This window comes from Zophobas morio, unplaced genomic scaffold, assembly GCF_036711695.1.
Source record: "Zophobas morio isolate AGI-343-1 ecotype UQ-CSIRO unplaced genomic scaffold, CSIRO_AGI_Zmor_V1 ptg000014l, whole genome shotgun sequence".
Lineage (NCBI taxonomy): Eukaryota > Metazoa > Arthropoda > Insecta > Coleoptera > Tenebrionidae > Zophobas > Zophobas morio.
The window spans coordinates 2,676,238-2,702,734 of record NW_026972119.1 but is presented as its reverse complement, the minus strand read 5'-3'; the positions used below and the strand labels follow the sequence as shown (position 1 = coordinate 2,702,734).

Genomic DNA, 26,497 nt, shown 5'->3' with positions numbered 1-26,497 from the left:
TTCCTTCTATGACGTCTTTGTTGACAGGTACTTGGATGATTTGTTCAGTTCTTGACTGAAGATTTATTTGAAAAACTGGTATACTTCTTTTTATTTCATCACATTCAAAGTACATGAATGAGAACTGCGACTTTGTCCCTTATCAAAATTTTGTTTTCAAAATCTAGACATGAGTTTATTGAACATAGGAACTGAATTCCGAATAATCCGTCTTATTGAGGATTGAAATCGAATAGAAAATGTTTTTATTTGATGTCTGGTGTTCCAAAAATTTGTGAAATTGAGAGTGTTACACTTTTTGAATGTTGAGTGGTTGCGTAGACTGAGCGTATTCGAAATGTGTCTTTTCTAATGTAAGAAGGATAAAATCTTTGGGTGACTTGAGGGCTTAGCAAACAGGTAGCTGATCCGGTGTCGTATCAATTATTTTAAATTCAATTCCGGTGTGTGATAGTGTCACGACCCAAGCTTAATTTCCCAGGAACCCCAAATTTTAAACTAGGTACCAAATAAAATTTTAAACTAAATTTATTATCGAAAATGGTACTTACATCGTTCCGGGGTCTTGTTGTTACGATGGTGGTCACTCACAAACTCCCCGTTTTGGGTTCTCGTTGGAGCCAGGAAACCATCATCCCGCTAGAACAGCAATTTTCCCTACTTGTCTTCAATCACATTTCCGTTCTAGCAGGATAATGCTCTCCCGTCTCCAAATACCACCATCGCATGATTCGAGAGGAAGCGAGGCGTCATGATTTCGCAAACTAAGAATATAAAATATTTGTATTCATGACAATAGTCTTGAAATGTAATTTGTGTCGATGTTAAGTTCAATTGTAGGATGTTGTTGCGAAAATGCTAAATCTCGTTCTTGCTAGGAGGGGTTAGCAAAAAATTTTGAAGTGGGAAAATTTCTTCGGATAACAACTTCATTGGAATCAGCTGTTGTGAAAGTCTGTCCTTGGAATTGTGCACATGTGGCATTTTCGTCTGAATCAAATTCTTCTTCAACTGCATTCGTGAATGGAAGATAACTCATTTGTGGTGACTGAGTAATTCTTCGAATGTGTATTTCCTTTCTTGATTTCACTTTAAAACTTAAGTTGGGCTCTCTGTGCCCATTGGTACAGCTTGCTTTCTTATCGTCTGTGCTTTCATCGCAATTGGTTTCGCAAAATTGTGAAAATTATTCTAATTCGATGAGTACATATTTCTTTGAAAATTTCTTGGATTCGGATTATGGCTGAAACTCAGTTATTGGTGGTGTTGAAGATTTTGCTGAGTTTGAGCGTTAAATTGTCGAACATGTTCCTTTTTACTTCCCGAGCGTAAGCGAAGGAAGTATTATAATCGAGTCCATCGGACGAACGGCCACTTTTATGTTTTCTCGACGTTTCATGATCCCTACAGTACGAACAAAGCAGTCGCCCGTTTCCATTTCTCTGCTTGTCTGTCTGTCTGTCTGACTGGTGTCTGTATCCATATTTATTAAACACGTAATCTCCGAAACTGCTGTACCAATTGTTGTCAAATGTTGTATGTATATTAGAAATATCATGTAGATGGTTACATTCTAAGCAAAATTTGGCTAATCATTTAAATAATTTGCAAGGTATAATAACGTTTTATTCCCCACACGGTTTGTACGTCTCCGTGGCGCAGTGGGTGTATCGGACAAAACCTGAGGTATTGCGATTGTGGGTTCAATGCCGAACCCGCCTTTTTCTTTTTTTGCATTGGTATAACACTGTGACTAGGATTATCCATGTTGATGACGTCATTACAAATTTTTTATTGGTCAAATTAAGAACGAATCACCCCATTTTTCTTGAAAATGTGAAGAGTACGCACGTCTTTATATAATAATGATAAAATAAGGATTATAATATTCACAACACTTTGTTAAATTGCGGTTTAATTAATAATTTAAATGCTCTGTATTGAGAGGACAAACTCATTCAAACCAAACTAATTTCTACGTGACATTCTTTCCGTGTATAAACATAAACACTTGAGCTTCAGTTTGCTATTACCTAGTGCTGAAGGACCAGGTGTGTTATTTATGCCCCTGGTTTTTACTTTACACCGGTTATCACAAAACGAAAATCGTAAAATCAAATTTTATAAATTTTTAAGGAGCTGAATTTGTCGGATTATACTTATAGCTTTCGACCAATTTTTTATTTATCAAATTAAGAACCTCATTTTGTAGAAAATGTAAGAATATCCACGTTTTTTATTTAATTATGATCAAATAAGAATAATAATAACCATATTGAAAACATTTTATTCCATTGTGGTTTAATAAATAATTTTAGTATGCTTTTTTGAGGTGACAACTCAGTTAAATTAAACAAATTTCTACTTGACATTCTTTCGATGTATAAACATAAACAGTCGAAGTTAATAATACACTATTTTCCGTTGGTTATTTGCTTTAAATATCTACATTTCATATTGTCTGTATATCTGCGGACGGCACCTCCTTGGAATTTGCACTCCCACGGCACAGTGGATTCGAGGTGTCATTTACCCACTGGTTTTTACTATGTAAAGGTTATCAGAAAACACAAATTTTCCATCATTTTTCAAAGAAGCGGAATTTGTTGGATTATACTGTTGAGTTCTGTTACTGAAAGAGTTGAAAGAAGAAAACTTTTCATGTCTTGACAGCGAATGTAAAATTGTTGCGGGGTTTCGTTTTCTTGTTTTAAAAGCATTAAATCTCGCAAAAGCGAGTTTTCATCTCTTTGGTCTGCGAAGTTTAATCGTAAAATGTTTTTTAAAGCTCTCCAAGTCCTGTCAGTTTATTCCATGTTTATTCTTTATCGCGACCAATAGAAACTTGTTTATGAATGCTTGTGGATTTGGTGTGTCTTGAAACTGTGTGACGATTAATTCGCACGCAGAAAGAAATTCAGCGCATTCAAGGGCTTCTCCAGTGTATTTGGGAATAATGTCCAAAAACGATTAATGAAATTCGGCCATTTTTTGATTCTGATTATTTTGATTATCTTCGTCTACAACGAACAACCGAATTAATTGTACGAAATCGTCAACGCAATCATTCGTCCAAGGGATTTGATTGAGACAGGAACGAGTATTTACTTTACATTAACGTCAGTGTGAAGTATGTTTGCATTTTTCTTTTCTTGAAACGACATAGGAGTCTGACGATGTTTGTCCAGGAGTCCTGTAGACGATGTGGAAAATTCGGCGATGCTTGTCCGAAATTCTGCGGTGTGCAGGCGATGCGAAGATGTTGCGAAGATTCAGCGATTGAATTGGTTTTATTTTCGGAATCGATCTCAAACGATTTTTGTTTCTTAACACTATCCGCGCCAGTTACGTCCACTTGTTAAATAAACTCGTTTTTAAAAAGAACTTTAATTTTATTCACAAGTCTTATTATGACAATGGTTATTTATGACTGGGGTACTGATTACACTGGTCAACAGCTAAGCTCTAACTTTTATTATAGCAGTCAATTATTATTTAATTAGCAATTTTAAATGATATTATAAAGGACTAAACCAAAACTTAGCTCTCATTTAAAAGTAATCTTAAAATATTATCCTTGAAAAATACAAAAATCGTACTATTAAGTAATAGGAAACTTTCTATAAGGTGTATTTTTTTGTAATCAAATTGCTACAAACTTCTTGGGAAACAATAAGAAAGCTACTTTTAGTAAGTAGGAGACATGTTCTCATCATATAAAAAATTTAAAATTAACATATTCTTAAAAGTGCATTTTATACACTCGCATCTTGATTTTTTCCCCAAAAATTGTGACGACGTGAGTGACCATCATAGAGAACACATCCATCTGGGCATTTTGTCGATAGAAAAACGTTACCAAGATCAATGGAACACCTAAATGCTCGCAGAATACTGCGGGACCATCAAGCGAGAGATCTCCAATAAAATCTATAGGAGGCAACCGAAAAAACGTCGGTCTTCGCTGTTTCTTTTGTTTTTTTCGTTTTTTAAACTACATTCGTTGTTTTTTTCTTATTTATGGTTGTTCTTTTGTTAATACTACACTTTTTGCCGTTAAAGATACAAAAATTAAATTGTTTTACCTGATTTTGTGTTTCTAACATCAAATATGCATATTTTTTTTAATTGAGCTAAGTTATAAGATTTATGCTCTTTGTTACAAACACAGAGACAAATTAAACGAAAACATTACAATTATGTCAAAGTTAGAGAGAAAAAATTAAATTTTGTTGACCAGTGTTATTATTGATTATTCACATATAGGTACTTATCACTTAATTCTACTTCACAATTATTCACTTAAATAATAATTACAACTTACTGGGTGAGAAATAATAATTACTACTTACTAGGTGAGCGCAATTATGAGAGGCTTAAATAATTTTTATGGCGGCGACTTCTGAACTTAATGGTCGGAATCTCTGAGCTGAAAATCAATTAATTTGGATGCTATTGATGCAAGTGTGGAAGAGCATCTTACAAGTGCCAGAAAAGTGGTTCTGCAAAACGACTGTTCATTGTGGACACTTGCTGATATCATAAATTTATACCATTCGAGTTTCCCAAATCTAAAAACAAATAAACAGTAACATGCCTAAAATTAGGATTAAAGCAACAATTAATTAATGGCTGATTGAAATGACCATGTGAGATGACAGTGTATTAAAGTATGAGCGAAAAAACATAAACATAATGATCAGTGTATCTGTAACGGTGTGTGTGGTGGTTACAAGCATACATTTTTCAAAACTAAGTGATTAACTACAGTGTCTTTTAGGCTTGTAACACTACACTTAAATGTAAGCAAACCATTAAGTTATTCTTTATATCACAGTTTTACTCCCTTTTTTGCAATTTCAAAAGAAGAGTCAGTATTGCACCAGTAAACGCAATAGGCTGAAATTTGTTTGAAGTATGAGATACGTCACAGTCATAACATAACAAATTTTAAGCATGTCAGAAAATATTACGTAAATTTAAACAATGTTAAATATGGATTACGCGCTTTGAAAGAATTTGTGATGACATGCACAAGGAAAATTCCCCTTGCTTTAAACTTATTTAAATAACTCTTTTTATTTAAATTAGAACAATTACCTTTACTTATCAGTGCGTCAAATAGCTTCGAAGTATTTCAAAAACATAATGTCCAAGAGCAAAATATTTAATATCTCAAGCGAAGTTGACAAAAGTGTCACTGAAAACAAGCACCGTCACGTCACAGACACAACAGGTAAGACCTCATTATTATATTATCGTTCACTGACACTATATTTTTTGTTTGTTGTTTTAGACATTTACAATGCCGATTTTGAGACTGCAATTTCTGCCACAAAATTCGGGAAATTCAACATATTTCTCTTTTTGCTTTTAATTCCTTCAGGATGGACCAATATGTTAGAAACGACAACAATGTCATATGTTTTTCCTGCAGCACATTGTGATTTAGATTTATCATTGAGCAACAGGGGATCTTTGAATGCTATTACTTTTGTTGGTACATTTTCTCAATGCATATAATATTTAAACAACATTACATTATGACATGTATTTTTTAGGCATGGTTTCCAGTGGTTTCATTTGGGGTTTTTTGTGTGACACGCTGGGAAGGAAAAAACTGATGATTACTGGTTACCTGTTAGATGCTGCATTTGTTATAATGAGTTCGTTTTCTCAAAACTATACACTTCTGCTAATTTTCAAATTTTTTGGTGGATTTATGTGAGTTTATCAAAAATTAAGTACAAAAGTTACATTAAAAAAAACTTTTTCAGAATCAACGGGCCGTTTTCTGCGTTAACTGCATACTTATCGGAATTTCATTGCTCCAAGTATCGTTCAAAAGTTCAGTTAGTGAGAGGAATGATCGTTAGTTGTGGAACAATGGCACTGCCTTTGCTAGCGTGGGCAATTTTACCACAAGATATTTCTATTAACCTTTTTAATGACACAGTAGGTATGTTCTTTCAACATTTGAAACTCAAACACATTTGTACAAAACAATTTTTTAGTGCTACACTCTTGGAACATATTTTTATTGGTATGTGCCATCCCATCTTTAATTAGTGGAATAATATTTATCTTCATGCCAGAGAGTCCTAAATTCTTAATGACAGTAGGACGCAATGAAGAAGCATTGGCAATTTTTAAAAAAGTTTACTCTCTTAACACTGGAAATAAAGAAAAATTTCCGGTAACAAATTTTTCACTTAAATATATACTGTATAAGGAGTTTTGCTCTAGATTCAAAGTCTGCAAGATGAAACAAAAACTGAAAGATTAGAAACTCAAAAACATGGAGGACATATTACTGCTGGAAGAAACAAAACTCAAGCGCTAAAGGAAGGTTTCCAACAAATAAAACCGTTATGTTTTCCTCCCCATCTGAAACATATTATTTTAGTATGTTCTATTCAGTCAGTAATTATGTTAACGTAAGTATTTACAAACTAATTGTTGACAGTTCCTCAGTGGTTATTTACAGAGTAAATACTTTGAGGTTGTGGTTGCCTCAGATATTTCAGTCGATCAGTGACTACCAATACTACAACAATGGTACTACAGCTAGTCTATGTACTATGTTGGAAGCACTTAGGCCGTCCACACATTCTAACATCACCTGCCACGTAGTACGTATTCAACTTTATCAAAATGGTACATTTTAAAGTGATTTGAATAACCTTTTTTAGAATTTCTCCCCATCAGTTTACTTGAATACGATAATTGTTGCAGGAGTATCAATATCTGGTTATGCGATAGCTGGTTCGATTATTAACAAAACAGGAAAAAAAATGCTCTTAGGTAATTACGTTATTATTAAAATCACTAAATTTTAATTATTGAAAATTGACAGGAATTCTTTCACTAAGTGGAGGAGTATGCGCCATGTCGATATATTTTTCCAAAAATACAGCTATGGTTGTAACATTAGCCTCTTTATTTCTATCAACGGGAGGTATTTGTGGAAACGTAATCTTGACAGTTGTAATAGATTTATTTCCGACATCATTGAGGTAAACGCTTAATTTTAATGAAAAAAGTCTTATTTAGCATTACATTTCAGAGCTGTGACGATATCTCTGGTATTGATGTTTGGCCGCTCAGCATCCATGGTTGGAAATTTGATTTTCCCGCTCTTACTTTCATTGGGTTGCGCACCGCCATTTTTCACAATTGGATCCATACTAATATTGTGTTCCTTACTTGTCATGTTTTTGCCGAATACCGATCGAAAAGCTTTAGAATGAAGACGACCGTACTGTAAGAATGTGATAATTACTTCAGAAAAATTTTTTACTCTTTTATATTTGACTAGACGACAAGCCAAGGTTTGACACCTTTTTAGCTTCTAATTCTCTAGATGAAGAACTCTGATATTATTAATGTATTAAAAATGTTGTCGTATAATGGTCAATAAAAAACCAAAAAAATTAAAATGCAAATTGTTTTACAACTAGGTACGAGTAGTTCAACTTCCATGTTATAAGGTTTTCGATTTTAAATTTAAATATATTTGACGAAAAATATTTTTTACTAAATTTTAACGTTAAGAAGCTTTTCTTCAGTATGTATACAAACCAAATTTGAAGCAAAACTCTGAGAACAGTGGGTAAGGCTTCCACGAAACGATTATGTATATGTGTGTGTACATGACATACAGAGGTATATACATAGTATAACTATATTTACATAAGTACAGACATTACGTCTATATATTCTACAAAAGGAATTCTATCAACTCAACTCTCCGGACCACCCGTCTTTCCCCGCTTTCCAAGACGTTATTGTTCCACCATAAACTTTTATCCCCATCTTTTGGCTTCATATTTTTACGAAATAAACCCATACGGCGCTCCGGTACGACGTCTATGGGTTCTAGTATATACGGCGACGATGACTCATTGTCCATGACGGCGTCCGGAGAAGAGCCTGGAAGCGGATGTCGCGACGGGTGTTCGAGAATAAGCCTAAAACCGGTGACAAAGACTTTCGAGAAGGACCGTACAGCTGTTTAAATGAGACCCACCGTCGGGAACAGTTAGTATACTGCAAATAACGAGAGATGGATTCAGTCGAGTTGGTTCAGTGAAGACAGAGTTTAGCCAAATTGCGCTGGAATTATTTTGTACATAATCGCTGTGTAATGAGTCGTGTAAATTCGAGTTATTAAGAAATAAATTGTTGAATTTAACCCACGCCGATTTTAATCACCTGTAAAACGTAACAATATGTTCATACATTTAAAAGAAAGATATTAGATTTTGCAAATTAGTTGTTGTTGTTAAATATCCGAACGTTATAAAGACAAACTAGGGCAACACTCATTTATCAACTCTCTAACGCTAAAAATGGTGGAAAGTTTAATTTTTATCAATGTTTATTTTTTAAATGGGGGTGCAATTTTTTAGAAAACTGTTAAAGGAGTCTAGTAATCGTTGTTAGTTTTATAAAAAAAATTAAGTAAACAAAAATATATTTTTCTGATTCTTAATATTTTTCTACAAAGTACAATTATTAATAAAAACATGCGAAGGTGAATGGCTGCTTATCCTTGTACAGTTGATATAAAAAAGCAGTCGACACACTGCGATACTTGTGTTGGTATCATGTCAAGTGGTGCTAGCGGTAAGTTGTGTTGTATTCCTGATAACAATATAACAAACATTTTAAATTCAACACAATCAAAGGTAACTTAAAATACTTTCTGACAAGTGCAACAATTGACTAATTTTGCTCGTGCTACAAAAATAAATCAAATTATGAAATGAGTTGTATACGAATTGCCTTGAATTTGGTCATAATCATTAATAATACATAATTTATTCCTAACTTTTAATAGTTAAATGAGGAATTTAAAAAAAGTGTGATTTGACAACAGAAGAAATAAAAACTGTCAATTACAGTGACAATGTAACAACGAGACTATACTCTGTGCAAGACAGCTTAGTATATAAAAACATTGTAATTATATATAAGTTTAGTATTGAAGATAAACGATCAGAAGAATACTTAGTAATAGCTGGAAGGCGAACTACATAATTGTTTTCTTTCAAAAACAATTACTTCGATACAATATATATATATTTGCAAAATGTAGTGTTACGAAAGTACCTACGTTTTTTTTTAAGCGCAACAACTCTAGCTTTATTTTGGAACATAAAATTATTTCCCCTATGCATCTAGTAATTTTCGTACAGTGGCAATAGCAGAACTACAGATTGTTAATGACATCTCGGTAAAGCCAAAACAGAATTTTACGCAAGCGCCAAGAAAATTCAAAATTTTAACATGCCTGGCAAAAAAAAGTGGTTCCTTCTCGTATCAGAACCTGGGATAATGAAAGTCTTCCAACCATAGATTTTAACGTAACGTTTTCGTGGCCATGTTGCCGCTTATGTTATTGGGAGAAATTAATTTGTGACGTTGGTGGACGTCAAGAACACATATATACTTCATCACATAATTTGTAAACTTATAAAAAATGTAAAAAACAGTCATCTTATCATCAACATATTTTACGAGGAGGGTTATGATAACTAAAAACAAATAAGAAAATAAGTGATCTATGGAAATAAAAATGGAATAAAAATTAGTTATTACGAAATATAGATCGCAAAACACTTTCCTTTAGGCTTAATTCTGTATAATAGAAAAATGTAATAAACATAAAATGTAAAAACGTATTTCAGTTTACGTGTGTGTTAAATTGTGTAGGTCTATCAACAGACGTCTCGTGGTAATTTAGACTGTAATTTTTCGAAGAAACTGTATTTGTTCACCTGTACTCGTACTTCAGAGTTCTGCCTAAATAACTTTAGACCAATTTTTTATGGAAAACTTTACTTTGGTAAGCCGTTCTTTGGTTGCAACAAAAACCGTTCTATTAATAAACGTCTTCCGGGTTTGCATCGTGTCAAATTTGAAAAGAATTTCCTTGTTAGAAGAGATTTACTTACTTCTCTACTCTGATGAACTTTTCATTCTCTTGTCCATCATTTCTTGAACGTGCCCGTTACGAAACGTCGAAACCCTTTTCAAATTTAACGCGGTAATATAATAAATTTATATCTAAAATATAGCCATATAAACTTAGTAACTGTTTTTCAGAGAAGGTATGGTTAAATCGTCCAACATTAAAAATTAAAACCTAGAAAAGCAAAACGTTAAATTTCCAAACATGTGGATACCTAGTGTAAAAAGTCAAAAAGTGGATTTATTAACCATAAGAATAAAAGTATCTTATTTTACAAAATTCAAGTAGTATTTACGAATACTATGCAAAATGTATCACCTACACAATACCCTTAAAATATACCTAAAATTTCAGGGATGATCTCTTTGATAAAATTCCAACAGATGACAGATGATACCTTAGAGTCATGAAATCTTGACATACATGAAAGTAGCCTTTCACCAGAAGGATTACAATACTTGCATAGCTGGCACATACTTGTTTCTATTTTTATGTAGTCTGTACCACTGTAGTATGATTTGCTCTATAGATATATTTAGACTTTTTGTATACGACTACATACCTTCACAAATCAATCATTGTGTGCAGTTAAGAGAGACTCTATTCTTATAAACTGCATACGTTATCTTCTTTTATTATATGTAATATACTTATAATATTATAACATTAGCATAAATTCTAGTCTGTTTTTATGAGGTTTTATTAGACGTAATTAGTGCCGATCTCATTCTTTAATTATTATTAATATTGTGCATTGTTCGTAAATTTTAATAAGTAGTAAAGCAGATAAGCTGAATGCAGGTGCTATAAGTGCAATAAGTAAACAGGTTAATGTTAGTTTTACCGTTGATATCAACATGACTAATGATACTCTTAATAAAAGGGTGTATATCAATAAAGTTCCGTCCGGTAAGAAATTACTGAGACAACCACTCGCATTTACTATGTCAGTTATATTTATTTACAGATGCAGGTCCAGCAAGTTTTGAGACTGCAATATCGGCAACAGGATTTGGAAGATACAACTTACTTCTGATTTTAGTTATTTTCCCTGCGGGTTGGTCAAACAGTTTTGAAAGCTCTACAATGTCGTACGTATTTCCAGCAGCTCAGTGTGATCTCGACTTGAGTTTAGAAGATAAAGGATTACTAAACGCCATTACCTACTTGGGTACTGTAGTTTCAAATATTTTTGTACTTAGTATGATAGAAATGATTGTCATCTTACCAACAAAAAGAAGCAATTTCGACAAAAAAAAACACTACAACGATAGCGAAGCCTAAATTGGACACAAAATATATATAAGAGCAGACATACTATATCTATCTTAGTGGCAATTTTTGTTGATAACATGATAACACAACGTCATAGTATTTTAAAAATTTTTACATTCATGGTTTTGGACTTTAGAAAAAGTGTTTTTCCTTTTCTTTTTAACCTCATGATCTTTAAATTGAGCGATTTTTTTTAAGTGGTAAAGACATCATTAAAAGTATGTTTTTATGCATGATACATCGTACTTGTTATCTAATCTGGAATATGCTTCGTCTCTCACTAAAAGTAAGTGCAACGTATGCAACTATTCTAACGATTTTTACTAAACAAAAACCTTGAATGCAGTGTTGTACTGATAAGTGTGTAATCTCTAAACAAGTATAGTAAATCTCGGCGCCAAAATTGACTTTTCCTGAACTTTTATATACTTAATTGTTCAAAACTTTGGATGAAATTCAAAAATTAAAATTAAAAATATTGTTGATATTAACATCTCACGTAGCTAATTATAAATGTGTCTTTATTATATTATATTCGTAAAAGATATTGGATAACACAGGCCTGCGAAATATAACTTTTAATTTCCCTTTTAAATAATATTGTTTTTTTTAGATATTTATGTATGCCGAATTAAAATATAACTCTAGTTTTTTTGTAGCACATCGAGATTTATTTTTATGTAGGCCTAAATATTCATAGTTTTTCAAAGAATTTTTATGAAAAAATAAAATATAAAGAATATAAAATTGAATGTTTATTTATTAAATGAACTAAATTAGTTATAAACAATACTTAAAAAAACAAATAAATCAAGAAGCTTCTTTTTTTCTTTCTTCAAAGCTCTGATTTAAGCGTTTTCTCTTGTATTCACGATAGGATATGTTATTGCTGTTACATTTTTCGCATTATATCATTTTATATTTGAACAGCAAAAGTAACAATCGTCTGTATGATTTTGTGGCTCCATCCAAATCATTGGTGTCAGCAAACTTATCTGAAGAATTAACCCATTTCCGAGAAGACATTAGTAATTTTTCTTTAAATTCAGGGTAGTAAGCGCATAGTTGACACAAATAACTCTTACTAAGCTGAACACGAAATGAAATATCAAGACCATTATCCATACATATTATTACCACAAAATATAGAAGTTAATTTTTATAGTACTAAGAACAAAACCGAAAAAAATATTTTTTGCAGAAACTGTACGTGATAGAAATTTTTGCAATTTTTTTTTATACATGAGTATCTAAGACCTACCGAAATTACTACTAGATTTTGTTGGGGGAAAACCATCGCAGGCCTGTGTAATCGATTAAAAAAAATTCATCAAGTTTACCTTGATTTTTTGTAAACATTGTGAAGCACATATAGGTATGTACAATAAACTACCGAACCTCACTTTTTCGTTTAATAAAATTAATGCTTTTTAACAACTCGGTCAAATGTCTATTATACATAGTTATTCATGTAAAGCCCATCGGCTAAAAAATGCTAAACATAACGAACAATACGATTGCAACCAGTCTTTAATACATTTACTATCATTCTTTTTTTTTTAGTAATACATAGTTTGATAATTTGGCAATAAGCAACTTTAGGTTAAAACAAAAACAAAAAATTCAAAACAAGAGCTCGTCAGGATGTTTCCTATATAGAAACACAAACACAAACCACACAAACTGTACACAAACGCGAAGTAGTAACTATATTTTACTCTTCTCACCATATATCAAAATCATATAAGTTTTTTCATAGTTTGAATACATTTTGCATAAAGTCTAATAGTAATATATCTATTTATTTTTATTATTATATCATACTTGCTATAATTGCTGTTCTTCAATGGTATGGAATATCAAAGATGGTTTTGAAATTGTATCTCTGGTTGCGTCTTAAATTTTTTAGGCGCGGAGCTTCTCGTGAAAATCTGCACACAATAGTATGGATTAATAAAACACATGCAATTTTCACTACATTTTCTACTTGATGACTTTTTCAATTAAACACCCGTTACATCAAAGTCGGCACTTTTCAATAAACATCATTTTAAAAAATATTTATCCTAAGATATTAAAACCTATAATAGTACGAGAAATGGTCAAGAGCACCATCAACAAAGCATGTATATCAAAGAATGTTCTTACAGTATGTATGACTGATTCTGTCATTTTTTAATAAATTTTAGGAATGATTTCAAGTGGTGTAATATGGGGGTTCTTGTTCGACACCCTAGGTCGAAGGAAACTATTAATGATTGGTTACTTCCTGGATTTTCTCTGTGTTTTAGTGAGCGCATTTTCCCAAACCAAGGCAATGCTAATCACGGCCAAATTCTTTGGAGGGTTTATGTAAGTAACGCAAAGCAAAATAACCGAAGCCAATAATTTCTTTTATAATATTTTAAGAATTAATGGACCGTACTCAGCTCTTTCAACGTACGTTTCTGAATTTCATAGTGCTAAAAACAGAGGACGAATGCAGTTATTCATTGCAATAGTTTTTTGTTGGGGTGGTATTGCATTTCCTTGGTTATCGTGGGGCATTTTATCGAATAATATACATTTTTCAATTTTCAACGACAGCCTTAGTAAGTTTTTCTTACCCATAATATTAAATATAGCTGTCATTGCTGAAACTACAGCGCTCATAAAATTGTAATCATACCAAAATTTGAAATTTTCCCTTTTTTACCAAGGATACTAAAAATATTATTCATGCATTATAGGGTTTTAAAAAAATAAATTTGGTACACAAAACCATTGTCAGCAGAGATATCGATAGAATATAAGAAAACAAATAAAAGAAAAAATATTTCGAACATCGTTATTAGGAAAATAAAAAACGGCTTTGCCAAAAATTTTTGCCAAACAACTATGCAAGTACACGGCATTTGCATTCACATAAAATTTATAAAGTTTAGTTTTAATATCAAACCATGATTTAAAAAGTTAGAAACTAGTAAAATTTTACTCTAATAGGATTTTATTCATGGAACATTTTACTTCTGATATGTTGCCTTCCACCTATCATAAGCGCAATTGCTTTTGCATTTATGCCTGAAAGTCCAAAATTTCTAATGACGGTAGGAGAAAACGAAAAAGCTTTGGCACTGTTTCAAAAAATGTACTCGATTAATAAAAGACAACCACCTGAAACTTTTCCTGTAAGTTATGTAGTTTTTAAAATGTTTGCAGTTTTGTCACACATATTTTTTCAGATCAAGCAACTTGTTAATGAAACAGAGCTGAAGAAAACCAGTCCCAATCAACACGGTGGACAAGTTACAGCTAAACGAAGTCAGATTGAAGCTCTCAGGGAAGGGTGGCAACAAATAAGACCTTTGTTTTTTCCACCGTTTTTATTACTTTTGCTTTTAATCTGTTCGATACAAGCACTATTTACAATGAGGTTGTAAGAATCACATAGTAATTAATATTTAACCGTTGACAAATCACTTTTACAGCGTAAATACTTTTCGGCTATGGCTGCCACAAATTTTTCAAGCTCTAAATGATTATCAGTATTACTATGACGTCTCATCCGTTGATCTCTGCAAAAGTTTAGAACTAATTCGACCTTCGAACCAAACAGATTGCGAATTTGTTAGTATTGACTAGAAAAGTATCTGCTACACAATTGACTAATACCTTGACATTTTTCAGAACGTGGACAACGCTTCGGTTTATCTCAATTCGATGATAGTCAATATTACCGTTATGTTATGCGAAATTCTTACTGCTTGTTTAATCAATAGTATAAACAAGAAAACCTTATTATGTACACTTTGCATTTAAAATTGAGAACGTTGCATTAATACCATATTTTGCAGTTGTGCTAGGCGTATTTGCTGGAGGATGTCTTTTTATTCTTTATTTTTCTGTTAACACAACATTTGCTGTTTCTTTTGCAGCACTATTTACGGGTTTATCTACATCTGCTGCCAACGTCGTAGTGATTGTAAATATTGCGTTATTCCCAACAACATTGAGGTAGTAACTTATGGATCAAAATTTTAACTAATTCAAAAATCATTCACATTTCAGAACTATGTCACTTGCTACAGCTTTAATGTGTGGTAGAATAGGGTCTATGATTGGAAATTTAGTATTTCCACTACTTATTCAAGCCGGTTGTGCACCACCTTTCTTTACAATTGGATCTCTCGCAATAGGTAATTTAATGTTAAATACGATCTTAAATAGTATACTTGAATTTTCAGTTTCATCTTTCGTCTCCTTATTGCTGCCCAATTCTGACATGAAAGAGTTGATTTAAAAATCATATCTTGCACGAACCAACATTTGTCATACCAAAATTGAATCAGCGACAAAAATTCCAAGGATACCAAGCAAGAAATACATAAGGGAGAGTACAACGTAAAATTGTGCGTGTTTTTGGAACACGGTTTTATGATTTCATCCGGTGATATTTTGGAAGCGTCGACAAGCTCTAATGTCATAAAATTGTTAATTTTCTCCCAAGTTTTCTGATAATAAAATGTTGGATTTGTTATAATTTAATAAGTTTGCAAAATACTGATTTAACTAAACTTTACCAGTTATTTGCGCAATGGTACCTACTCAATATCATTTCGAATGAAGTGTCATCTCGATCGTTTGTGTAGTCAACACTGGCATAAATAATCTGAATTATCTAAACAAATAAAGTAATATCATCTACAGGAATAATCAAAAAATTATTTACAATTGATGTAATAATAATATTATGTAACCTCTATCATTAACTTTATTATTGTTCTCGTTTTGATCCTTGCCCTGGCTCTCCTTCTTGCCTTTTTTACTTTCCGATTGTAAGTTAGAGAAGTACTGTAATAGGATTCATTGGGCGAATGGCTTATTTCACGTTTTCTTGACGTTTCATAACCCTTAGAGTATGAAAATCTAGATTTCCCGTTTCCAACTGCCATGTGAAATCAACTTCAAATTGGTCTTTTAGTATAAAATATGATATATTTATCCCTATTAAAAAGTTGATGATATCATCACAAAATTTTATCAAAAAAAAAAACTCACATGAAATTATGCATACCTCAAATGTAACGATCCACACATTTTTTTATTTTAATTTTTAATTTTATAATTCGTCTATGGAACTGAATTTTTTCGATTGTACTTCAGGAGCGAAGGAAGGTCTACCTAAATAACTTTAAGTATAGTAATCGACTCTATCGGACGAATGGCCATTTTTATGTTTTCTCGAGGTTTCATAACCCCTACAGTACGAAAAAAGCAGGCTCCTGTTTCCGTCTGTCTGTCTAGTGTTTGTATCCATTTTTATTAGACACGTAATCTCCGAAACGGCTGGACTGAGTGTTGTCAAATTTTCTATGTATATTAATTATATTATCATTCTATGTAGATGGTTAAATGCTAACCAAAATTTGGCTAATCATCCCCACCAACAATTGGATGACGTCATTTTAATGAATGGTATTTTAAAATAATTTGAATGTTACACAAAAATATACTCATATACGTGTAATGTACGAATCCGCTTTCAGTTTTTTCGCTAAACGATCAAATTTTCGCAAAAATATTTGCAAGGTATAATAACGTTTTATGCTCCACACGGTTTGTACGTCTCCACGGCGCAGTGGGTGTATCGGACAAAACGGCGACCTGCGGTAATACGATTGTGGGTTCGATGCTAAACTTGGCCCTTTCATTTTTTTTTACATTGGTATAAAGCTGTGACTATTTTCCTTTTGTGCTGTGACTAGAATTATCCATGTTAATGACGTCATTTATTACAAATTTTTTATTGGTCAAATTAAGAATGAGCCACCCCATTTTCTGGAAAATGTGAAGAATAGGCACGTCTTTATATAATAATGACAAAATAAGAATTACAATGTTAAGAACATTTTGTTCGATTGTGGTTTAATTAATAATTTTGTCCTCTATTTTGAGAAGATAAACTCATTCAAATCAAACTAATTTCTACGTGACATTCTTTCAATGTATAAACATAAACACTTGAGCTTCAAATTGCTATTACCTAGTGCTGAAGGATAAGGGGTATTATTTATGCGTCTGGTTGTTACTTTAGAGCGGTTATCACAAAACGAAAATCGTAAAACCAAATTTTATAATTTTTTTTAAGAGCTGAATTTGTTGGATTATACTTGTAGCCTTCGACCAATGTTTTATTGATCAAATTAAGAAGCTCATTTTCTAGAAAATTTGAGCATACCCATGTTTTTATTTAATTATGATCTAATAAGAATAATAACAATCATATTCAAAACATTTTGTTCCATTGTAGCTTAATTAATAATTTTAGTCTTCTGTTTTGAGGAAACAATTCATTCAAATTAAACAAATTTCTACGTGACATTCTTTCGAGGTATAAACATAAACAATCGAATCATGTACACTGATAATACTACTCTTTTCCGTTGGTTATTTGCTTCAAATATATTTCATATTGTCTGTATATCTGCGGGAGGCACCTCCTTGGAATTTGCACATCCGCAGCGCAGGGGTTTCGAGGTATCATTTACACCACTGGTTTTTACTACATAAAGGTTACCAGAAAACACAAATTTTCTATAATTTTTCAAAGAAGCGGAATTTTTTAGATTGTACTTGAGGGGCGAGAGAAGTTCTGTCGAAGTAACGTTGGACCAATTTTTTACTTCCTGAGCGTAAGCTAGTAATCGAGTCCATTGGACGAATGACCATTTGTATTCTCTCGACGTTTCATGACCTCCAGAGTACGAAAAAAGTCGTTTCCCGTTTCCGTCTGTCTGTTTGTCTGGTGTCTGTATCCATTTTTGTTAGACAAGTAATCTCCGAAACTACTGGACCGATTGTTTGTATGTATACTAGGAATATTATGTAGATGGTTAAATGCTAACTAAAATTTGGCTAATCATCACCACCACCAATGAGATGTCGTCATTTTCAAAATTTAGAATAACAAGTTTTTCAATTTTCAAAAATAAGATACTCGTGCACTTGTGGTGTGTGAATCCGTGTCGGCCGTTTTCACTCTAGACTTCCAGAATTTTTGGAAAAAATTCATAACTGAATAACAATATTTTGCAATTTAAGTTTGAAATTCGTTTATCCCATCTCAAAAAATTGATGACGTTAACTCAAATTTTTGACCAATAAATCCTGTCTCAAATGTCCAAAATATGATGATTTATCATTGCATTAAAAGTTTTTAAATTTCTTATACAGGGTGGCTCATCAAAATTAATGAATGAGTCTATTGATTTTATTGATAAAATCGGGAACGGCTCACTCAAGTTTCCCGAAAATACAATACTGTTATCATTAGTATTACACTCTACCTATCTAAAGTGATATACGTGCCTTTGCAAAAATGTTGATGACGTCATCACAAACATTTTTAAGGGAAAACTCATTTGGTACGTACGCCCAGCACGCTTGTTTACATTTACTTTAACGTTACATACATATCTTCACTTTAATTTATAAGGGTTCTCATAAAAAAATAAAATTCACAAAATCAAATTTTATAATTTTTCGAAAAAGCTGGATTTGTTTTATTGTATTTCAGTCTGTTCTGCCTAAATATCTTTCGACCAATTTTGATATTTATTTTCTTTCTTGTCCTTGCTAAAATGAAAAAGAAACCTAAAATTTGGGTCAAGGGTTCTCATAAAAAAATAAAATTCGCAAAATCAAATTTTATAATTTTTCGAAAAAGCTGGATTTGTTTTATTGTATTTCAGTCTGTTCTGCCTAAATATCTTTCGACCAATTTTGATATTTATTTTCTTTCTTGTCCTTGCTAAAATGAAAAAGAAACCTAAAATTTGGGTCAAGTTGGACCATTTTTTACAATATACGATAGTTCTATTAAGGTATTTTCTGTCAGAAATTTCAATCATGTTGTGTACTTTAAGATTTTTATGTTGACGAACTCAAAAGATTATCATTGAAAAGTGGTATTGTTCTAACTTTGCATTTCACTAAGAATACAGAGATAAGCACACATTTCAATAAATATATTCAGGTTTTGTCTCTTAGTGTCATTAGTCAAATGTAAAGTCTAAACAGTAATAAAAATGACTAAAAAAAATTCCATTACCAAAATTTCAAAAAATATTTTTCATGTAACCGAAAGTGGAAAAAATGAACAAGACCTATCATCCGGTAAGTACAGCTTCTTTTCACATTGCAATTATTATTATATGGCATTTTGAACTTAGGTCCAGCTGATTTTGAAACAGCAATCTCAACAACTGGTTTTGGAAAATTTAATTTTTTGCTCATATTAATTGCCATTCCAGCTGGGTGGTCCTCTATTTTTGAAACAACAACGATGTCGTATGTATTTCCAGCAGCTCAGTGTGACCTTGATCTAAGTTTAGACGACAAGGGATTACTAAATGCAGCTACATATTTAGGTAAAATTTTAATGAATATTTACGCATAACATGAAAACTTCAACTTACAAAAGGGATGATTTCGAGTGCATTAATATGGGGATTTCTCTTTGATACCTTGGGCAGAAAAAAACTCTTAACGATTGGATTTTTCTTGGACGCCACATTTGTAGTATTAAGCGGTTTTTCCCAAACAAAAACGTGGCTAATAGTTTCAAAATTTTTAGGAGGTTTCATGTAAGTACTAAAATTTATTTAATCCTTAAAATGTAATGTCGTTCCTACAGAATAAATGGTCCGTTTGCCGCACTTACCTCATATATATCTGAATTCCAATGTGCTAAAAATCGCGCAAGAATGCAGTTGGTCCTTGGAGCGATTTTTAACTTTGGTACTGTAATTCTACCACTTTTGGCCTGGGCTATTTTACCTCAAAATTTGACGACTTCTAATAATTTGTTTGGTAAGTTCAACCCCTTGATTCAGTAATGAATGTCCTTAACAAAATAAAAATCTTGGTTTATAGAACTTCATTCGTGGAACATATATCTTTTATTCTGTGGAGTACCGTCTATCCTTAGTACCATAATCTTTATATTTATGCCAGAAAGTCCAAAATTTTTAATGACAATAGGACAAAATGAAAAAGCACTGAAAGTGTTTCAAAATGTCTACAGTATGAATACAGGAAACCCTCCTGAAAGTTATCCGGTAACTCATTTAGTTATATTTCATATTTCTTTGCACCCATTTAAAAAAAGAGCAGTTATTTTAAATTACTTGTCTTAAGTCATACTATTTTATAACTACACTGATGAAATAGTTGAAAATATGAACCCCTTTTAATCGCCCTTCTTAACAAAATGAGAAAGCTTTTCAATTTATGTTATATATCAAGACGTTTTAGTGCAGTTTCTACTAATTATTAAATTTAATGTTAGTTTTTTAACTGAATTGCTCTTTCCCACAAACACGACTTGCGACTGTAAAACAACAAATTTAGGTTAAAAAACTTATTGACGAAATAGAACTCAAAAAGAATAAACCTGATCAACATGGAGGTGTAGTAACAGCCAATCGGAGTAAAATTCAAGCCCTTAAAGAAGGGTGGCAGCAAATGAAACCTATATTTTATCCACCTTACCTGAAGCATGTTATATTAGTGTGTATAATTCAAACTTTGTTTACTATGAGGTAAGTTGTTGTGTTAATGTTTTAAAATTGATTTATAATCACTTATTTAGTTTGAATTCCTTGCGTCTCTGGTTACCCCAAATTTTTCAAGCTATAACTGACTATCAACATTTTAACAATGGATCTACTGCAGACCTGTGTCGAATGTTGGAAATATTGCAGCCTTCACCAACATCGGATGGATGCGTTGTGGTATTTATACTCTTTACATTTAACGCATTTTACTACATATACTTATTATTATTACAAATCATATAACCCAAGTACAATATTTTTCTTAAATAAATATTTCTTTTACAGAATCTCGATAATTCTCCGGTCTACATCAACTCCATCATTGTGGCATCAGTTTCAATGTGTAGTTATTTTTTTGCTGGATACCTTATCAATATTTTAGGAAAAAAGAAGCTCTTAAGTAAGTATGATCGTACTGCTGTTAGTGCTGCTTTTGAATCTTATACTTACTACATTTACATTTTTAATAAAATCAATTCACTATTAAAGTGCGTTAAATTCACAAGCAGAGGCTTGCCGGCAACGCGACACAAAATTTTTGCGTGAACCTATTACTTACCTACTATTTAAACTCTCTTTCAGGTGTTTGTGCGACTATTTCTGGATTTTGTGCCTTTTTGATATATTTCTCAACAAATACAGCATTTGCAGTTACATTTGCTTCCTTGTTTGTAGCGTCCACAAGTGTAGCAACAAATGTTGTTTTAACAGTTATTATTGATTTATTTCCCACAACCCTAAGGTACAGATAAAATATATCTTTTTTTAAACATTGCCTAACATGTGTAATTTTAGGACAATGACGGTATCCCTTGCAATGATGTTGGCTAGAAGTGGAGCAATGATAGGAAATATTGTGTTTCCGTTTCTTCTTCGAAGCGGCTGCGCTCCTCCATTTTTTTCAATTGGTGGTGTAATATTAGGTTGTGGCTTTTTATCAATGTTGTTACCAAACACAGATCTAAAAGCATTGGAATAAAATTCAAATTATGTACATGACGGTGAAGACTGAAGTATTGTAATGCACTGTAAATAAAATTCTACTAAATTTTGTTAGTTTACTGTGTCCCAAGCCTGATTATAAGTTTTTCTTCATTTTTTCTGAAATTTGAAACGGATGAAATTATTTCGTCGTATCAAATAACCATTACCATTTTACTAGTGATCTTCATCAGTAAGACAAAGAAATTTTAGAGAAATGGAAAAATAATTTTTTTTGGAAATTCCAAATGTTATAAACTCCACAAAACTTTTAACTTAACTTTAAAGATTTCTCTATACCTGCACGATTTTTAATAAGGACATATTTTCGGAATCATATTTTAACACCCAGTATATTTAACAATACTGCAATATTTTTTCATAGTTATGTCCCAAATTTTAGCAGATTTTTTTGCAGGCAGCAATTTTTTTTTTAGAAACGGCAAACTTGTGATGAAGTACAGTGTTACTACAAACATTTAACACTAAATTCACAAAATGTTACTGTAAATCACGGAAAACAAAAAATTTCTAAAATGTAAAATTTCTTGTGCCTAACCTCCATAACCTTAGTGAGACGCAAGTGCAGTATATTCTGCTCTACTGAGGAGAGGGAAATTCAGTACAAATAAATTGCAATATTAATTCTTTACAAAAAATTGATACGATACAATACGAAAAAAGTGATCGACTGCCAACAGTAAAAACAAAAATTGAATATTAAATCCCTACTGATGTGATATTTAAGAATTTGTTCTTGGGATAAAGTCTACAAATTAATATTTTTCAACTGAAGTCAAGTTTTGAAAAAGAACAAACATATTAATTTTAAGATGTGAGCATAAAACACTAATTATAAAATCACCATATTGTATAGTACTGGAAACTGTAGTTGGCAGAGCCAACTTTTAAAGCCGTCCATAGAATTACTATAAGTATGAACTTCTGTTAAATATTGTTTATTACCCTTCTATTTATGGATAAACACCTGCACGAAGCACTTTCGGAATACCATTATTTTATTATTTACCGGCGTATACCTACATATAAACAGCACAGTAAATGTCACTTGACCCTTAATGTTGTTTCGTTTGATATCTGGTCTTGTTCAGTGCGACTTATTCCGTATCATTGCTTGCTAAATCCCATTGAACTAGTTTGGAGTCAATTGAAACACTGGGTACATAAGTCTAACATTACACCTTCATTAAGTTCGTCGATTGTGGAAACAATTCACAAAAAAACCGAGAAAATTGTCTCCATACTTTGGAATAACTGCATCAGACCTATTATTGATGTTGAAGACAGTTTCTTAAATTAGTCAACAAACCTTTCCCAGAAATAATTATTCATATAAATGATGAGGACAGTGAAACTGATGATGAAACTTTTGCCTGTTAATAAACATACTTGTAAGTACTATAAGAGTTTCTTTTTACTTTCCACTATTTTCACAAAATTCCAAAAATTACCAAAACAGCATTAGTTGCATAAGTAAATTGATACTTAATAAACATTAATAAAATAATTCTTCCAAAGGTCTTTTCTACCTGGTCTGGTCCGATTTTCAGTGTACCGTTTCGCTTGACTCATCTTCCGTACGCTCCTGTGCACGTATTTATCCATAAATAGAACGGTAATAAACAATATTTGACAGAAGTTCATACTTTTACAGTAATCCTATGGGCGGCTTTAAAAGTTAGGTCTGCCAACTACAATTTCCAGTACTATTTTTGAAAACTTAGAGGCTGTAAATAATATAAGAAGTATCTTACTCATGAATGTATTTTTCCGCGGAAACTTGTTTGAGGTGATGTCATCAATTTACTGCGGAAGATAAAATAAATAATCACTTTTGATATGTAAATATAAAAGGTAGTGAGTAAGCGATCCGTGCGGTTGTGTTTTGCAGAACTCTCCTGCTTTTTAGTGTATTGTGCCGAGTTAGTTTTAGAATTGGTGGATTTTTGGGTACTTTGAGTCGGAGACATAATAACGTCGTATGTTTAATTAATCATCCTAATAAAGGTGCTTTTTAGTTATTTGCATTTATCTTATAAACACTGTGAAAAGAACTTTACTACGTAAAGAAATATAATAGGTACATGTATAAATTGTAAAACCAAAAATATTATCAGCGACGGAAGTAGCAGCCCTAGATCTAAGAAATCGGAAAATGCGTTTTTCATGCAAAAAGAGTGACGACTTGATGTCCCTTCTACCGAAGGTAACTGAAATGATTAAAAATATGCAAATGCTAATTGATCAGTTAATCAGTTCTAATGTTAAGGAAACTTACAACACTGATGTTGATGTGGATATTATATCTAATGAAGTTCAGGATAGAATTATTAGATCCAAAAATGTTCTTGTTTACAATGTTCCAGAATTCAACAGGATCGAGACACAATTTCGACAATTTTGAATGATGATCTAAAGATCAATGTTGAGTTTAGCAGAGTAATTTACTATTTTTATTTCCCAAGAATTAGATAAAGGTAATGAAGTTGATGTTATATATACAGGTCGAAGACATTTGATAAGGTTCACCGCTGCATTCTATTAAAAAAAACTTAGACATTTTGGCTTATGTGACGAATTAGTTTCTTTGTTGCAGTCTGTTATAACAAAGAGAGTGCAATATGCAGAATATAAAGGTTTTGTCTCAGGGAGTTTTGTTCTCATCCAGGTGTTGCACAGGGTTCGAATTTAGGACCGCTATTGTTCATTTTGTTCATTAATGATGTGTTAGATTACCTTAGTTCTCACGCATATCCGTATGCTGATGATAAAAAAATTGCTAAAGTCATTAATTCATATGATGAATGTCTTGAACTGCAACAGGACTTAGATAATTTCATTTACTAGTGTAAAAGAAACTGTTTGGTGGTTAACAAAGATAAGTGTAGGGTTCTAAAATTTTCTAGGAGGAAAAATGATATTTATTTTTATTATAATATATGTAAATGTTAGGGTATTAATCCAGGTTGATCAATTGTCAGACTTAGGTATTATCATTGACAATGAATTAACTTCTGAACGTCAAATATTGCAATTGATAAGTACCACGTTGAAAACTTTGGGTTTTATTTTTAGAATTTCCAGAGAATTTGATAACTTATCATGCATTAGAATTCTTTTTTATACACTTGTGCGTTCAAAGTTTTGGTATTGTTGTATTATCTGGACACATCATCAAATTTATATAGATGCTCTTGAATTGGTTAATAGAAAATTTTGTAAATTTATGTATTTCAAGACCTTTGGTTACTATCTTATAAGGCATCATGATCATGCTGATTTACTTCGCATTGTTAATGAGGACAGCCTGTTATCTAGACGGAATATGTTTCTTTTGTCATTCCTTCAAAAGCTTCTGTGTGGTGTAATATGTAGTTATAATTTGCTGAGTGAAATAAAGATTGTTATTCCTATTTTCATCCGCAGAAATTTTATTTTTTTATTTTGTAATTCCTCGAACGTATCATCACTCTACTCTAATTAAGTGCTTTAGATTATAAATAGTGTTTGCAATCAGGACATTGATATATTTCATGATAAGTTTCAAACAAAGGCCATGCGCAAAAAATTAATGTCAAATAAGGATTAAATGCAAGGATTTTCAACTTTTTATTCTGTTGCTTATGAATTATTATTTTTTTATTGTTGTTTCTTATTACTTATTTTTATTTTGTTGGTTTTTAGTTTTTAGTATTTAGTAAATTTATTATTAAGTTAAAGTAATGTATTATTATTGTATCTATGTCCACTATGGACAGAATTGTCCGATGGAAATAAGGTTTAAGCTGTCTTGCTAGAATTTTTGTTTCTAACACAATCAAGAAATTAAACATTTATTTTTTATTGTACAAGCAGCTTTAAAATCTCTAAGCATATTACTAAAGCATAGCATTCCTCCTCACATTTATGACGTTATTAATTTTCTGAAGAGGAGACTTACATAAAGTTTTATTAATATCTTGTAATCGTGGACAATGCTTGTAATTAACCAAAATTTTTCTGATAAATTCTAAAATTTAATGGTAGAATATTCATGTGTATAAAAGCAAAGGTGGACGAAAAATTTGCACACTACGCATTTCAATTTATATTTATATTTTTTAAGTTTGATCAGTCTTTTATAAGGAACAAGCAGAACAATTTTGACAGTGTTTTATTATTTTCACGAAATGTTGAAGTACAGGTACAAACGTACATGGAAACAAGGAACCTGCAGTTTCGTATACTATAAACTGTGTAATGCTAAAAGAGTGACATTAAAATTTGTCCAAAAGTATCCTATTATATAACTTCCTTTAGATAGTGCTCGACAAATAATGATGTTATTTATTTCAATTTATCGTAAAGTATATTAAGGAACAAACATATTTAGTTTCTTGATAACTGATAACATACTATATATATAATATTTAACAAGTTTAAAACATTAATTTCGCTTACATAATTTTTATGACGTGGTGTAAACACAAACAAGAATAATCTACATCATCCATTACGTAGACAAAATTTGGTACATTTTTAAAACTGAAGATAATTCCCTTAAAAGTTACATCATTTTGCGAAACAATTACGCATTGGACAGTCAGTAGACAAGTGATATTTAAATGTAAATATGATAACATTTCTGATATTCATGCTCCTTATCACA

General features: G+C 31.7%; 3 protein-coding genes and 1 long non-coding RNA gene across 6 annotated transcripts; 3 read left to right on the top strand and 1 right to left on the bottom strand.

The window, feature by feature from the left end:
• Positions 1-5,032: 5,032 nt before the first annotated feature.
• LOC135129185 (synaptic vesicle glycoprotein 2B-like) lies at positions 5,033-8,194 on the top strand. 2 transcript variants are annotated; one of them, XM_064056301.1, is made up of 11 exons: positions 5,033-5,236; positions 5,297-5,500; positions 5,562-5,724; positions 5,778-5,959; positions 6,015-6,196; positions 6,247-6,437; positions 6,488-6,632; positions 6,693-6,804; positions 6,857-7,016; positions 7,067-7,263; positions 7,319-8,194. In XM_064056301.1, exons 1-10 carry the CDS (start codon positions 5,149-5,151, stop codon positions 7,248-7,250), a joined length of 1,611 nt encoding a protein of 536 aa, XP_063912371.1. In that variant the 5' UTR covers positions 5,033-5,148; the 3' UTR covers positions 7,251-7,263; positions 7,319-8,194. The 2 variants fall into 2 exon arrangements, with proteins under 2 accessions (XP_063912371.1, XP_063912369.1); XM_064056299.1 differs by having other exon boundaries at positions 7,067-8,194.
• Positions 7,889-10,571, bottom strand: LOC135129186 (uncharacterized). The gene is made up of 3 exons (XR_010280523.1): positions 10,319-10,571; positions 8,030-8,646; positions 7,889-7,970 (listed from the first exon to the last, which is right to left on the bottom strand). It is a non-coding gene; the product is annotated as an uncharacterized LOC135129186 (long non-coding RNA).
• Positions 10,572-10,762: 191 nt separating this feature from the next.
• LOC135129184 (synaptic vesicle glycoprotein 2C-like) lies at positions 10,763-15,935 on the top strand. Of its 2 annotated transcripts, XM_064056297.1 has the most exons (11): positions 10,763-10,885; positions 10,944-11,147; positions 13,441-13,603; positions 13,661-13,842; positions 14,234-14,418; positions 14,473-14,663; positions 14,719-14,857; positions 14,918-15,032; positions 15,085-15,244; positions 15,299-15,426; positions 15,475-15,933. In XM_064056297.1, exons 1-11 carry the CDS (start codon positions 10,834-10,836, stop codon positions 15,528-15,530), a joined length of 1,575 nt encoding a protein of 524 aa, XP_063912367.1. In that variant the 5' UTR covers positions 10,763-10,833; the 3' UTR covers positions 15,531-15,933. The 2 variants fall into 2 exon arrangements, with proteins under 2 accessions (XP_063912367.1, XP_063912368.1); XM_064056298.1 differs by lacking the exons at positions 10,763-10,885; positions 10,944-11,147 and adding an exon at positions 11,262-11,537 and having other exon boundaries at positions 15,475-15,935.
• Positions 15,936-19,251: 3,316 nt separating this feature from the next.
• On the top strand, positions 19,252-21,895 carry LOC135128931 (synaptic vesicle glycoprotein 2B-like). Its single transcript, XM_064056009.1, has 10 exons — positions 19,252-19,405; positions 19,462-19,659; positions 19,713-19,875; positions 19,926-20,101; positions 20,165-20,349; positions 20,642-20,832; positions 20,883-21,024; positions 21,133-21,247; positions 21,430-21,589; positions 21,643-21,895. The coding sequence occupies exons 1-10, from the start codon at positions 19,318-19,320 to the stop codon at positions 21,824-21,826; spliced, it is 1,602 nt and encodes a 533-aa protein (XP_063912079.1). The 5' UTR covers positions 19,252-19,317; the 3' UTR covers positions 21,827-21,895.
• The last annotated feature ends 4,602 nt before the right edge of the window (positions 21,896-26,497 follow it).

Excerpts from the sequence above, each read along its gene's own strand:
- LOC135128931 (XM_064056009.1), top strand. The coding sequence starts at position 19,318 with ATGACTAAAAAAAATTCCATTACCAAAATTTCAAAAAATATTTTTCAT. Across the intron at positions 20,350-20,641 it reads ACCCTCCTGAAAGTTATCCG|GTTAAAAAACTTATTGACGA; the intron begins GTAACTCATTTA and ends CAACAAATTTAG. Across the intron at positions 21,248-21,429 it reads AGGAAAAAAGAAGCTCTTAA|GTGTTTGTGCGACTATTTCT; the intron begins GTAAGTATGATC and ends ACTCTCTTTCAG.
- LOC135129185 (XM_064056301.1), top strand. The coding sequence starts at position 5,149 with ATGTCCAAGAGCAAAATATTTAATATCTCAAGCGAAGTTGACAAAAGT. Across the intron at positions 6,197-6,246 it reads GAAATAAAGAAAAATTTCCG|ATTCAAAGTCTGCAAGATGA; the intron begins GTAACAAATTTT and ends GTTTTGCTCTAG. Across the intron at positions 7,017-7,066 it reads TTATTTCCGACATCATTGAG|AGCTGTGACGATATCTCTGG; the intron begins GTAAACGCTTAA and ends ATTACATTTCAG.
- LOC135129184 (XM_064056297.1), top strand. The coding sequence starts at position 10,834 with ATGACTAATGATACTCTTAATAAAAGGGTGTATATCAATAAAGTTCCG. Across the intron at positions 11,148-13,440 it reads AAACGCCATTACCTACTTGG|GAATGATTTCAAGTGGTGTA; the intron begins GTACTGTAGTTT and ends AATAAATTTTAG. Across the intron at positions 15,033-15,084 it reads AAACAAGAAAACCTTATTAT|TTGTGCTAGGCGTATTTGCT; the intron begins GTACACTTTGCA and ends CATATTTTGCAG.